The sequence below is a fragment of the Amia ocellicauda genome, chromosome 17 (assembly GCF_036373705.1).
Source record: "Amia ocellicauda isolate fAmiCal2 chromosome 17, fAmiCal2.hap1, whole genome shotgun sequence".
Lineage (NCBI taxonomy): Eukaryota > Metazoa > Chordata > Actinopteri > Amiiformes > Amiidae > Amia > Amia ocellicauda.
Genome location: NC_089866.1, coordinates 23,077,481 through 23,093,240, shown reverse-complemented (window position 1 = coordinate 23,093,240; position 15,760 = coordinate 23,077,481). Strand labels below are relative to the sequence as shown.

Here is a 15,760-nt window from a genome sequence, read left to right as displayed (position 1 = left end):
TGGCCAACTGTTGTGAAGGGGTTTTTCTTCACCAGGGAAAGAATTCTTCTGTCATCCACCACAGTTGTTTTCCGTGGTCTTCTGGGCCTTTTGGTGTTCCTGAGCTTACCAGTACATTCTTTCTTTTTAAGAATGTTACCAAATATTTGATTTGGCCTCACCTAATGTTTTTGCTATCTCTCTGATTGGTTTGTTTTGATTTCTAAGGCAAAACTGATGGAAAACGCCCCAAGAACAAGCAGGAACTAAAGACAGCTGCAGTGCAGGCGTGGCAGAGCATCACCAGGGAAGAAACCCAGCATCTGGTGATGTCTATTAAAGATGAAAGTCTACACTTAGCACATCTTGATTGTTTCCTTTCAAATCCATTGCGGTGGCGTACAGAGCCAAAATGATGGTAATTGTGTCACTGTCCAAACATTTATGGACCTGTATGTCTCCCTGGATAAAGTGTCCGCTAATAAATAAATAAATAATTGATGGAAGTTAATAGTGAAATCATTGTTGTTATTATTATTGCTAGTGTTATTATTAATAATAATCAGATTGGTTTAAACTACGTAATATATATATATAATATATATAATATGCCCAAAGTTGAAGTAAATCAATGAAATATGTGTAAAATCTCTTGTCTGTTGATTGGTCAGTTGCAGAAAGAAAAACATCAACAAAAATGTATATGAATTAATAACAGCATAGAGAAAAGTATACATTGAAAAGGTTTCCCAATAAGGGTTGCCCAATAAAACGAATTAAACGATCTCTAACTGTATGTGGCCTGACCCCCAGCCTCAACCATTCCGAAGGTAAAAGACACAATTTCTGTTTTTTTTTATTGTTTGACATGTATTTTATACAGTGTTGCATTTCATGTTCACACGGAGTTGTAAAGCTTGGGTGATCAGTAAAGGAGAAATTATGTTTTATAATCCAATATTAAGCCCGATTGGAGCATATTTAAATGGCCTCCTTTTCAGACTTTGTCAATATTTACAGAAGTTCCACGCATGAGGCATGAATCATCTCAGTGAAGTGTGGAAAAATGTATTGGGGCATAACTACAGCTGAAGGTAAAAGATATTTCGTATTCACAGTTGTTTCGTTTATGAAGGTGGTTGTTGGCGTCAACTCTCATAAAAAAGCATAATGAAAAACCTTGGAACTATCAGACCAGATGTACATTTCCAAAACAACGCTGCAAAAGTCAACAAAGCCAGAGAGATCCGATTCCCGAGAACGAGGCTATTCCCTAGGGGGTTTCCACTGCATTATAACAATGTTTAAATACCTGGGTGTGTTATGTAACAAGGATTTATTGACTCGGGTGTTGGGCTTTTTTAATTTTTCTGACACACATATAACCACTCCTGGAGTCTCCCAATAATGGTTTGGGAGCAAAATGGCGACTAGCAATTGACAATCCTCTGCTCAGGTATTAATACAGAGCATCAGCTTTCTCTTCCCAACGGTCATTATGACATCCCTCCATTTTTCCCAACTCCCGCTAGTCTCTCAATATTATATTATACCTAGCAAAGCTATGTTGTGGGAAGTAACTGGATTGGTTGTCTCTTGTCTGTTGATTAGTCTCTGCTATTTTACAGTCATGCTACATGGTATCTTTATCACGTTCCTTGAACTAAAACAACAGTCTGCACAATGTATTCAAACCTACGTTATTGTTGGTAAAGTTACATCATCTACATCTCTAAAGTGTTGTATCTGATTGAACTTTATCATACTACGTACATACAGTTTCTTAATGTTCGACAAGGAGCAGAACTGAGATACAATGACTTGTATTGGAAGCAAGAAAATGACGATATGAGCTAGGTTCTCACATTGTTATCATGTACAAGGCTGTACTCTCAAATGTTTTTAGGGTTTTTTTTGTGTTTTTTTTTTTCTGGTAAATCAGACGTGATGCTTACATGAACAGTTGCACATTGGAGTTTGAAACCTGCCTTGTTGTCATATTCACTGAAGACACAACACACCATCGTATCAGTAAGATAAGACCAGTAGTTAAACACATCCTAGTCAGTGTCGATAACTGTTCAGTAAGTCTTTCAATTATTCAATTATATCTAATGCATGTGAGAGATAAGGGACCAAGAAGGTGTTTCTGATTGTTCTATACAAATACCTGTAAAACCTTTTAAAACTTTATAACAAATATCATTTTCAGTCTAATTACAAAGGTTACACTAATATCCACTAACAGCATGTCTAAGTACCGCTGTAACTGCACCCCAATCAAAAAGTTGAAATTAATCAATTTTAATTGATAATTGAAGATAATTGAAGATTTTAACTGCATTTAATAATCTCTGCTTTTTAGAAAGTCCAATCTAACCCAATTGTTAGGCTTGTCTCAGACACCCACTATTCTTTGCGTTGAGATCTACACAACCGAATTGGACTACAAATGGTATCATGTCTGAGATGTACGCATATCCCCAACTTTATCTTTTGATTCTCCGTATTTGAATCTCCCCAGCAAGGGCAAGTTGGTTTGTCGGATGATAATACAGCATTAACAGTTTCTCTCTTGAGAACATTGTGTTGACTGTTACTGTTACAATTGGACAATGTACAGTAATCAGTGAGTCAGTGACACACAAATGCTTTATACTTAGAAGCAGGGACGGTTCTAGACTTCAAGTTTTAGGGGGGCTTTGTGGGGCTTTTTTCAGTGGCAGAGCGGGGTGGGGGGGTATTGCTGATGGTGGCGGTGTAAGAGCAGGGGGGAGGTTCTCAGGTCAGAGCTGGGGGGTTGCTTCGATTCTTTTATGTTCATATTTTTAGGGGGGCTCAATAGGGTCTAGTGCCGCCAATGCTTTGAAGAGACATGTTTCCTTCCCCCACTGAATTAAGAGTAAGAATTAATCCTTGTGTATTTAATTGGGTCTGAAGCTTTCTGGAAATCTACTGTTACACTGTATTGTTATTCCATACAAGTATATGTTTTGGCACTTAGTTTTGACATACAACTCTGTTTTGTTGGGTTTCCAGAATTTACAGTAAACTGGTAACTGGATACATGTGATTTTAAATTTAAATACCATTTCCTGGTACTAGGTACTAAATCAGTTACAGTTTCACTTATGTTAAAAAAAAAAGTAGGGGGATTTGCTTATGACTTCAGGTGTCCTTTTTCCAAATCTCCTTCCGTAGCAGGCCTGTCATGGCTTTTTAATAGAGGAAATTGTTTTCAATCGTGAATCATGGCCTTGCAAATCGTTTTTTCTTGTTTGCTCTTCTGCGAGTCTAAAATATGAATATCGCAAAAACATGTGAACAAGCTGCTGCGCACCCACACATTTTTCGACAGCATGTGAAAGAGCTGTGATTACTCTAAATGAGGGATCATTTAGCTGTTATGTTATTAGTTTATCAGCTTTGTCAAGAGTGGCGGCACAGTCAAAATATCAATACAATAAAATGGTGTAATATAGTTGCTGGGGTCAATGGGTTATTCAGAATGGGCTGACAGGTGCAGAGATTAATGAGAGTGTGAGATTTGATTTTTAATCAAAATGGATAAGACTCCTTACTTGGCCTTGATTCTCTCTCCCCAGGGTCTATGGGCTTTGATGTGGTTACTGCCGGTTGAGCAAGATCTTAACTAGGAGAGGAAGGTGCGCACCATCACAGCGAGAGGATGTGATGAAGAAGGTGGAACCGTGTGAAACAAAAGAAGAGAACAGGTGAATACATTGCGGTATTTGTAACAGGTTCTGGGAGAGGAATGGTGACAATGCAGGTTTTTCGAGCCAGGGCTTGCCAAGATTCCTAAAACAAAAACGTCTCATTACAGTCAGAGTATAACTAATGTACCACCTGGAAAATTGTGAGGAGGAAATAGAAATCCCTTCACAAGTCCCAGGATGCTTCCACAGGCACCATTCCGACTTCTAAGGGTCGTCATGTGTTCTCACAGACTTTCCCACGGGTTTTGTACAGATTAAGGGCTTACAGCACTGTAATGGGAAGTCACCTTGCCATTCACAACTGCATGTCAAAACCGACAGTACTGGTATTGTGAGATAAGGTCTACAATCCTGAGGAATGATAAAAGACAGTTTAGCTTCTGGAAAGTTATGATTGGATACGGGTTCCCATGGAAAACATAAGGGAGGTAGTGATTTATATCTGCTGTGAACACCTTCTTTGCAGTTTCCAACCCATCAAAAACCTTTTGAAACCTCTGGTGACTAAAGTATATAGTTTATGCTTGGTTAGACATGTTTGAAGTGTACAGTAATTCACTGGCATGCTTAAAACACATCTGCTACATATCACACACACACAAACACACACAATGTTTGATTCAAGTTTTATTGATATGTTTTTGGATCATATATCATATTTAAAAGATATGGATGTTAAGAGCTCAATGCAACACGATCAAAAGACTACAAAGTACTCCAGGACCAGACTTTGAATCCATATGTCAAGTAATTGATATTGATATTTGAAATCAATCCAGAATCCAAACCGATTGCTCCTTGATTTAACACATAACTCACCCGACTGAAGCTGCTTGGGGACAGGGGTGTGTGGTTTTCTCTCATCCAATAGGAGCAGCTGGTCTTAACTCAGGTTTAAAGTAACACATCACCTCATACTAAAGAAGGGGTGGAAATGAAGTGCCACTCCCACCTTCTCCTTTTAACAGCGCCAAAAATGCTGCCCCTCAGTCCACTCAACCTGTGCGGTCTCACAAATATCCTCGAGTATTTTTGCTTGATTCACTACTGCTTACGAAAGGATTGCACTGAGTGTTTGGGAACTTGATTTTTTTTATTATAATTATTTACTTTGCAACAGCAGTTCATGCGTTTAAGCCGATTGGAAAACCAAACAATCCTAAAATGCACAGTTGCTCGTGTGGACAGGGGGGGGTTGTGATTTAACTCTTGTTGATTTATTTATGTATGTATGTATGTATGTATTTATTTATTTATTTATTGCATATTTATAAACCCTGCATTTGTTTGTGTTGAAGTCTTCTTTGTAAATATAGTCGAATGCATACAGAATTATACTTCTGCACATTATTTTAAATAGTGGAGAAACATTCAACATGTTTCATTCCTATAGGCAAGTAGCATCTCAGTATTAACTACATTATATCATATATAGTCATTTATTATAAGAGACTGGCACGAACTTGTCCTCCAAATTCATAGCAGTTAACCACAGAATACCAACTTCTTGCACTGAAATGCGAAGCCTGCTGTTTTTGGCTATATTCCTAGTGTTTGGGTGCGTTCCTGCAGAAGAGAAGGCAATGTATTCCGACATCCAAAACGGCGTTGATTTCTGCCGTCTGACTGTGACAAGTTCTTCGACATCTGGACGGATTTATTACAGCTTCTTGAGACGGGACGCTGGAGCGGCTGGCACACCCTTCTGGCTCTATCAGAGCGCATGGGACCGGCATGGGCAGTTGGAGCATTGTGACGCAACTGGGGACCAGGCGCTCATTTACACCTACCTGTCCCTGTGTCGCAAAGACGGCAGAGGAAACTTCTCAGATATCCAGACAGACAGTCGCATAGACACTAGCATCCTATCTGGACCCGCTAGTCCCTGTGCGACCAAGAGTTTACCAGAATGGGGAATGGAAACGGCCGGGCGCGCAAAAAGGGACCTGGAAGATGCGCAACTTGGACACATCCCTCCTGTACAGAGTTCTGGGCACATTGCCCCGCCGAGTAAAAGTTTACAAAGGAAGAAAAGGTCGTGGATAATTCCCGGGACCCTTTGGTGTGGCACTGGCAGCACTGCAGCCAACTACGCAGATCTGGGTAAATCATTAAATCCTTTAAAATGTCTTACTCCAGTTTGAATCATACCTGGTGTTTGAAGTTGCCGCCAGATTAGGAAACAATTAACAGTATAAGAGCGTTTTTATTGCTGCAGTACTATGGTTTATAAAGCATGTTGCAAGATCTCCAAACCAGTAGAGGTTTAGAAAGATATAGTCAAAACTTTTGCAAAGAATAGTTGTATAGTTTATTTGGACATTTTGCAAAGTTTATTTCCATGCTGATAGTCGACTGCAACTACTATACTAGAGATATCAACGAGAAAGTATGTCATCTAGTTTTTGTCATTCCAGCCTTCATTTATACAGTATCTGTATGTGTAATGTTGTGGTCTTCTACTTCATAGAGAAAGTGTCACTTTTTATAATAGGCATGATTGAGAAGATTTTGAACACTGTAATTCATACTTCATTGTAGATTCAAGTTAAAAGAATGCACTTAAATGAGTGATTGATGATTTGGCAGTTCCAAGACTAAACTTGATTTACTAAATCTCCAGACGTTTTATGGCCTCTGCGAGAAATATGTATCACTATCATTATAACATAAGGTTTTTGTGCACCCGGGACTATTCACTGGTATTCACTATTCCAAATCACCAGTTTAAGGAGACAGGCAATCAGTCATAAAATGTTTTCTGTAAATTGAATACATAAAATATCCTGGTCATGAGGCAACTGTAAAAACATCCCTGAAGTTTTCAGCCACAACTTGTAATGGCCTTGGAAAAACAAGGTGAACATGCAATGTGTTCATCTCAAAAACAAAATGTTTGTGGATTTTGTGTTTATATTAATGTAATCCAAAGGTTTATTTAAATATTTCCAGAAATATGAAAATGGGCATGCTTTTTTAAGTGTAGTTTTCTTTTGTTTCTAGTTTTTTTTATATGGTCTTTTATGAACCTCTAGGGGTCTTTGAGCAGACAGACAATTGTTGTCGAGAGCACGACCACTGTAAGGCGACTATGACAGCATTCCAGTTCAAGTATGGGGCCTTCAACCACAACCTCTTCACCGTCTCCCACTGCGAGTGTGACCAAAGGTAGGAGAATCCTTAAGACCATCAGTGAAATTGATCCCTGATTCCTTATTCCTGAACCTGATTCCTGATTCCTTATTCCTTTTTTAAAATAAGCAGTGGTTCCTTATTCCTTATTTTTCAAAAAATAAGTAATGGTTACTTATTTCTTATTTTATAATTATTATTTTTTTAAGTAAATATTCCTAAATTTTTAACCGGGACACAGAAATAAGTAACAATTTATGTATATAACATCATTTTGTTCTCCAAAAAATAAGCAATGGTTACATATTTCTGTGTCCCGGTTCTCCACAAATAAGAAAAAGTTACTTATTTGTGTTTCCAGGCTCTAAAAAATAAGTAATCATTACTTAAGAAATAAATAAGCATTAAATAAAAAATAAGTAACCATTACTTATTTAGAAAAATAAGGAATTAGGAATATGGAATCAATTTAACATAGGTTCCTTAAGATTGGAAACTGATGACCAACCAAACTGGCATTTAATCATGTATACAGGATGAGTTTGTTTTATGACATTACTGAATCAGCAGCTGCAGCGCAATGTGATTTTGCTAACCTGCTTTTTGCTGGCCGCACGTATCCTTTCCAGAATGAATGTTCCAGTTCACATCCTAGTTCTTATTGGTTGTGGGCTTTTGTTTGTTTGTCCCTATTTCTGCCTGATTTGGTTTTGATTTTGCTCAATTTGTAGTCAGACAACAACACTGATATTACATTTAACAGCAATAACAATGATTTGCAGGTGGCATTGCTTGGCTTTGTTTATTGCCTAATTGAGCATCAATCCAGCATAAAATAAGAGCGCTGCAATCTTTTGGTTAGGGCTCTGGACGCTGGAGCAGAGGGTCATGGGTTAAATCCCTGGTGGAGGACACTTGTTGTACCCTTGAGCAAAGTACTTTACCTAGATTGCTACAGTAAGATCTCAGCTGTATAAATTGGTAATTGTATGTAAAAAACTGTCACAATTGTAAGAAATCATGTAGTGTCTCTTTATACTACTAATAATTATTATAATAATGGCAAATATGAGTGACCACAATTAATTCAGTGGCAGCTCAAATGATCAAATACAAAAGTAATCCACCCATAAGAGAAACACTTCTGGAGGTATGCTGATGCTGTCTTATCTTGTGATAGTTGACAGCAGTTTTGGCAATTCTCACAGTTAAAAAATGACACTCCAATCCCTGTCTGCAAGCCTTCATTTTGTCTCTGTGTAAGCAAGTATACGTGTTTGAATAAGCCTAATCCAGTTCTCACACTTCCTCCTTTTTAAATGAATTTTGACATTATCTGGGCATCCCCCATGCATGCGTTTTGTACTGTGTAACAGGAAAGCCAATGCTTTCAATCATTTTCAATTAAACCTTTCTGGGCATGATTTGTGGTTTATTCTGGGCTTAAAAAAGTGATAACAGGCAGAGCGGGAGTGGGGTAAAGATTCAGATTGTCATCTAGTTGGCATATGTATTATTCCCCCCGAGGGACATCATTATGGCTCCCTTTGCATTTTTCTGCAAATCCTGTTGTGATGAGATATAGTGTCATTCTCTAACTCACTTTATTGCAAGATATCTGTATGAACCTATATGTCCTGTTAATAAACAAAAAAAAATACTATAATATGTTGATCAGTTTAACCGTGCTTTGCACAAGAATTAAGTTTAAGGATTACAATTTTGTTTAGGCAAGGGTAAAGGTATAGTTGTGGATTGTGTTTAGCTTCAGGTGTTGGCTTGGGTTGGTGTTTCTGGTTTTCGTTAAAGTTAATTATGTGGTATGTATCAAATTGGTGTAATACAGTGGTGTATAGTGTCAAGTCTTTCCGTTTGGGACAGCATTGTATCAACATTCAGAATAAAGATAGGTTCACAACGTTGTGTGGCAAAACAGCTAATTAACAAAACAAAACAAAAAAAACACCGTTATCTCATGCCTTTACGACAAAGTAAACAAATACGAACTTTACGTAAGTGGCTAATCTTTCAAATTCCTACCCCGTCATTTCTAAGCTGAATCTTGTTGCTTCTAACGAATGAATGAATGAAGGTGAAGCTCATGACTTCAGAGGATCTTGTTTTCTTTTTCATTTTTAGGTTTCTTAAGGGCTAAGGAGGGCAGATAACTAGAAGATTGTGCATGTATAGCCTTGTAATAGCCTTCTTCCTCTGCCTTCTTCCAGGTGTAGCTAAGCTGGTCGTGTGACTGAAGCATAGCTAGAGGGCATTTCCAGCAGAGCTTAGCTACACCTTGGACGGTAGTTACAAGTTTTTCTACTCCGCTAACCAGTCAGGCAAAACAGCCCTGCTTTAAAATGTCTGCCAGTACAGATACAAACAAGAAAAGGAAGACTTCAGTTTGAAATACAAAAGAAACAATCATTTCTCATTTAAACTCTCCTGAGCTACTTATATAGGTGTAATAGGCAGTCATTCCCAATAGTGATCCTTACTCTTGATGATGGCTATGCAGTTGCAGAAGGTTTGCTTGGCACTTTTGTTGTTAAAGAAAAATACATTAATTTGTGAGTAAAAGATGTTCAAAGTATGGTCCTGCTTCTGTTTAAAATGATTTTGCTGCCACTTGACACCTTGGCTTTTTAAAACGTTTGTCTCTCAGAGGAAGGAGATACTTTGGGTTGCTTTTTGAGAAATTTTCTCTTGATCCACTGAGCTGATATATGTTCTACTCAATAGGCCAACTCAGTATTTCTTCTCCTCTTGCAGTTTCAGACAGTGCCTTTTAGGAGTTAATGACACCGTCTCAAACCTGGTTGGCTACGGCTTCTTCAATATCCTGAAGGTTCCTTGCTTTGTGTTCACTCCAACTCAACAGTGTGTCCAGCTATACTGGTGGGGCAGGTGAGTTTGAACTCTTTTTGTTATTAAAAATCACATATAAGAAACCAGCCAATCAGAGCAGCATTTCCAAACATTCCTATATGTCTTATCTGATGTAAATGTCATAGAATTATTAATTATGCAGATAATTATCAGTATTTAAAACCTTTTCTGTTAGCAATGATGTTTCATGATACTTAAATGCTAGTAGTGCAAGTTTCACAGGATGTGCATTTGTTTTAATAAATAGCTTTGTTACATTTACATGAAAATACGACAGAAATCAGCTACTATGGGTCAGTGACAGCAAATCCAGGACCAAAACATGTTTTGACAGGAAGAATAGGGGGGTTGATTGTTATATTTTATGAAAGTAAAATAAAGTAAAGATATGTTTGTATCTAATTCTTAAGTGTGTGATTTTCAAAGGTATTTAAAATCTAACATCACAGCGGTTGAAATGAGCACAGTAGAAGGAACGGACAGTTTTGATACAGATACAGGTTACAGTGTTCTGTAATTCGACTGTCATTTGATGTACTTGATGTGTTGGTATCTACCTCTCTGCCTTGCCCCCTATCAAGTGTTATCATCAGCACTGTCGTCACTGGCACACAGATCAGATTAACAGGCACATTGTTCATCATGGTAATCCTCCACTCCACTAGCTGCACTGTGATTGTGCTTATCTAAATATGTTGTTGCATTAGGTTTAAGTTTAAAGCGTTCGTCTGACCGCTCCCATTAGTATTGCCATTCCCTGTAACTTTGTAATAAAATCATATTGTGAATGTGAGTGAGTCAAATAAATTATATAGTCCCTTAAATTAATAGTGTTACATTTAAGCAACTTCTTAATACCATAATCATTTTCCAATTAACCCAAAATACAGAGACTGTATCTGCTGTGTGGATTTTTGTATAGTGATTTTGTTAACCTTGCAATGTTCTGTATCTGCAAACATTGCCTGTTAGTGTTTGTGTTTGCTCAGTTATAGTTATTTATATTTAATGGTATGTTTGAACACTTTTAATTAGCATTGATACACTATTTTGGAGCTTCAAGTTGTATAAGCCCAGTGGTCAGAGAGAGGTGACTTTTTGGTTGGTTCAACAGAGCAGAGAGAGGAATGTATTTAATTCTGTAGGATAAGACTGTAGGCTGAATTGAGTTCAAAGGGGCTATGTTGTCTAAGCTTGACTAAATCCTACAAAACTGACATTCTCAGTACTCTGAAATATGCTGATCCTGCCTCCCTTGATCTGAACAGTTATCTGATAGATCCAGTTTGCTCCATTTGCTTTTCAATTGCAACTGACAGTTGAATCTGGGGTTGGTGGAAAGGGTTTTAGGAAAAATAGAGGCCCTATTGTTTTATACATGGAATCCCACAGTATAATGCCTATTGCTAATCTTTATTTAAAATGTATTTCTCTGAAATGTATTTTACCTTAGAAAAAGACAAAAAAAGAAAAAGAAAATTGTATGTTTTGGAAAAAAAAAAAATGTAATGCCCTCTCTCTTCTCTTTTTTTAACAAATCACTTGATTTTGTAACAGTCACAATTCACCTCTCCCTCTGGCATTTACCTAAAAATTGCTCTGAACATGACATAAATATATATAGAATATCTCAAGTTTCAGCAACGTGCTTTGACTCGTCTGAAATTTGACTTTGGCAGCCTGCACCCGTCCCTATAATGTTTGCCATTGACGACAGGCACAAATACCCTTTCAAGACCATCCCTCTTCTCTGAATAGGATGATTCATTTTATATAGTAGGTGTGTGTTGGCTTCTTTGGGCGGACTCAAGCCTCACCGTAATAACGTCACACTGAAAATGACTAACTTCTAAACGAGGAGAGGCGTTTTAGGCCAATCTGTCTGAGCAGGGAGGTACAAAGTTTAAATAAATAAAAAATGCATATTAACCTTTCAGCAGCTGTTCTACTGGTGTGAACTCGCTGTTATTGTCTTTTTATACATTTTAATTAGCACAAATGCCCCGTTTTCTGGCACAACACTTTACCCATGGGCGGAGGTATAATAAAGTGTAGTGTCAGCATATCAACATATCAATTATTAAATAGAAAATGAACTGTTTTAAGTTATTGGTAAGCACCCACAAAGACAAAAAACCTGTTGTTCTTCTTTCTGATGTAATCATTTCATCTGAGTAAGACAGCGCTGAAGAATAGAATGATGGTGTTCGTGGACAGATCTACCCTCTGCTTTCTATATCTCCTGTTTGTCCAAAGCATCACATTTATCACCCCCTTATCATACTGTAGGGCAATGGTTGGGAGCCCTGTAGAGACCTGTAGCTCACTATAGTCTATTTTCCATTTACCGAGTGCAGTCCATTCTCATCCTCTGAATACCAATTACTCTTTTTTTCTCTTTGTAGGTGTAAGATATCGAAGGTGGCCCCTCATGCCCTTTTTCAGACGCCCACACCTTACAACTCCACTCACCCATCAGAAGAGAAGACTGACATGGGCTGGAACCCAGAGGACAATGACACTGATATCCAGGCAACCACCAAAAACAGGGTCTTCGCAACGAACACAAGCACTCCAGCACCAGCTGTGCAGGACGTCACATCTGGTAAACCAAGCAGGAGACGCCAGCCAGGCAAACACAGGCAAGGGGACAGACAGAAAAACAGAGGGAGGGGAGATTCCAGTTCGTCTCCTAGCAAAGGAAGGGGAGACAAGGGGAGAAAAAACAATTGCCTGGGACAGCCTTCCTCCGTTTGTAGGAGAGAAGGGGGTGCCACCAGAACTTCACCGGGCCCAGTGTTCCCTGGAGTCACAGGCAGAGGAGACGCACCTTCAAACACGAGCGATCTGTTGAGTCATGGCTTTGAGAACGCACTGCCTATGATCAACCCCTGGACTCCTCCAACCAACGGAGGAAGTGCCCTCAACCGGCCTGCGCCTATGCAAGATTCCAAAGAGAGACGTAAGTAGATGGGAGGGCAGGGTGAGGAGAAACTGTTCTCTGCCTGTCATTGATGAAAACTGTGTCTGCTCAGGCACAAGGTTTTAAAACCTCAATACCTCCCCTTACACACCTGCATCAGCTGATCTATGCATTCAATCCATCATCACATCCGATTGTGTCTTCTGTTGTTGGAGTTAAACGTTCTAACCGGTTACGACACTATTATGCTGAATGAAATGCTCAAGAACAACCTATTCTCAGGCACAAATACATCACGGATTATGAGAACTACATTTCCATCTGCTGTACATCTTCCAACTCTATGTCCAGGGTTATGTCCTGCTATGTGTCTGCTCACTTTTGAATCCTGTCCAGATCTGCTTGGATTTCTAGTCTTCAGGAATGTTACACTGCTTCCACAGAGCAATAGAAGATAATAGATAAATTGTTACAGTTCAGTTTACTAGGTTCTTTACAGACCTGCAGACTTACTACAATTCAGACTCTTAAGAACCCTATGACATTAGTTTCAAATAGACATTTTACCATATTCAAAAAGTAAAATGATTGGAAACAAAAAAGCAGTTTTTTGTTTTATTTGGACAAGCAGGTTTGTGTTATTTGTTTGAATTTCCATAGTTACACACTTGACTTTCTGGGCAAGAACTTGAAATTTTGCCTCAGGTCAGATCAGGCTACGTTAATAAACTATTTCATCTGTCAAAGAGAAGAATTTTCCTACAGGCCACAGAAAAAGAAAGTCTTTCACCAATGAACCATTCATTTCTGCAGCTGCAGCTGCTCAGAAACGTAAGACAGCATGCAGGAGTTACTTTTCTGTACTGCTTAATTGTATAGTCTTACATATAAAGTATCTGACAATAATACAATAATATATACAAATTGATCACTTTCCATGCATATCCTCAAGTTGCAAATTCATCACCATCTCCATCAGTCCATATCAATCCACTGCTGGATGAAGGCCTCCCCAGCTTCTCTTTTCCATGTCACACCTGCAAAGTTTATTTAATCTTCCCATCTTTTATGACGTCATCTTCTGGATCTTTTTTGATCTCTTGGTATATATGTGTATTAAAGGGTCCTACGTAAAAGACGCCATGTGGTTTATCTTGCTCAGATGGTTTCTAGTAACTTGTTGATTGAACATTTCCTGTTATTGGGCATCCAGAGCTTCACGGGGGAAGTGTATTTCCTTGTTTCCCCAGAAGTGCCTCATAATCTAATCATTTTTTATTTTTTTATTGCTCTGCAGATAAATGGCAGAGCTGCAGCTGCTACAAGCATCTCGATCAATGCCCGCTCAAAATTGCCCCCCAGGAGGTGAGATTCGGACTGCAGAATCCCGAGACCAAGACACTGTATCACTGTGACTGCACTCGCAGGTAATGCCATTAAATCACTCCTGTCCTCAATGTAGAGTGACTGGTGCATGTGTGAGGACTGGGCCAATATCAGTGTAAACAAATATGAAGTATTATGCAAGCGTGCTGCATACATTTGAAATAACAACACAAGAGATCCTGAATTTGAACTGACCTAAAATGCCTGAGGATAAATGTGCTGATGTTGAGTAATGGATATCCTCATCTAGACACTGCGGGGAAGCAATCAGGAATGCCAAAAGCATGCTTGAACAAATTCCAAAAAGGGCCATACTCACTTCAAGGGATATTGCCAAAACACGATGTAATGTCAAGGCAAGACTACATTGGTTTTGGTCACCATGCTACAAAAATGCATTCATGTTACCTACATGCAACATTTTGAAATCGTCACAGGTCAGCTTAAATGGGGATGCATGTTTAATTTATTTTTTAATATTTATTAATTATGAATTACCCAGAATGCCTGTTTTGCTTAAAGCATTTTTTATTTAAAAAAATGTGGTGTTGTTTCAGGATGGCCAAACAATTACGCAGGTTGAGGCAGTGGAACGACGTGCAGTCTCTGCTGTTTAACTATATTTCCATGTCCTGTTTTCAAGTACCAGAGATGGAAAAATGCAATGAAAACAAAGGGTGAGTTGATCCCACAGTTTGGGAAAAATTATCCTGTTCAGCTAAAGTGTTCTCATAAATCATTCCCTGTTTTTGTAAATCATTTTTTCACAGGAATAGCTTTTCATATTTAATTATATGGATGCATTATGTTAATTGTGTCTTCTAAACCTTAATATAAAAAACAGGGAAGCCCAACTGGGGTTCTTTATTAATGTAAAGAGTTGTATACTGTGTGTAATTAAGTGCACAGCTTCAAAAGTGATGGGAGGGTTAACAGCACAGGTGTGGGATGCTATACAATGTGAACTTGTCTGACTTGCAGGTGTCTGGCTGTGCTTTCGCGGGCAACACACCTGGAACGAGCACTGCGGGGGAGGGGTGACCAAGCAGGAGGGACCTTTAAAGTAAAGCGTCAGAACGCCAGACAGGCCAAGAGCAAAGCCATTCCCGTGAAACTATACAACCGCTGCCTGAGGATTATCGACTCGAAGAGGCCGAAATAATGACTGGCTTGACATCCTTTATTAAGAGACTAGCCCCAATGGAGAACCTCAGTTCTCTCAGATCTCAGTGAAATAACTGAAGATCGAGAGCTTTTGATCTTTTGTCATTTGAGACCCCCTTGAACAATATGCAATGCCCTGTTCTCCAATTTCTGCCTATGTGCATCCATTTTAATGGTTTAACAATGAAATAGCTGCTGTTCTCAAACTTGATATAGTTGTTTTGAAACTGCTGTGGTGCTTGGTCTTGTTCCTGTATGGTATGCATTTTTGTGCACATTTGAATACATAATAATAATGTAAAATTGTACAGTAAAGCATGAATCTAATCTTGTGGACAAGTCATTGGTGCTGAATGTTTGATAAAGGCTGATCTTTTTTAAAAATCGTATTATTGTACATGTCTGTTTCTAACATTATTATGATTTGTTTTAATCATTTTTAAAACAATCACACAATCAGATCTCAGTCTGTTAACTTTGTCAGATAAACTGCTGGTGACCTATTCTGTTCAGTGTATTAGTCGATGGTGGTCTTATACACATTGCAACATGC

General features: G+C 38.5%; 1 protein-coding gene across 1 annotated transcript; it reads left to right on the top strand.

Annotated features, from left to right (window-relative positions):
- Nucleotides 1-4,686: 4,686 nt before the first annotated feature.
- pla2g3 (phospholipase A2 group III) lies at nt 4,687-15,594 on the top strand. The gene is made up of 7 exons (XM_066690237.1): nt 4,687-5,819; nt 6,752-6,884; nt 9,618-9,752; nt 12,140-12,696; nt 13,955-14,084; nt 14,601-14,720; nt 15,025-15,594. The coding sequence occupies exons 1-7, from the start codon at nt 5,234-5,236 to the stop codon at nt 15,203-15,205; spliced, it is 1,842 nt and encodes a 613-aa protein (XP_066546334.1). The 5' UTR covers nt 4,687-5,233; the 3' UTR covers nt 15,206-15,594.
- Nucleotides 15,595-15,760: the final 166 nt, after the last annotated feature.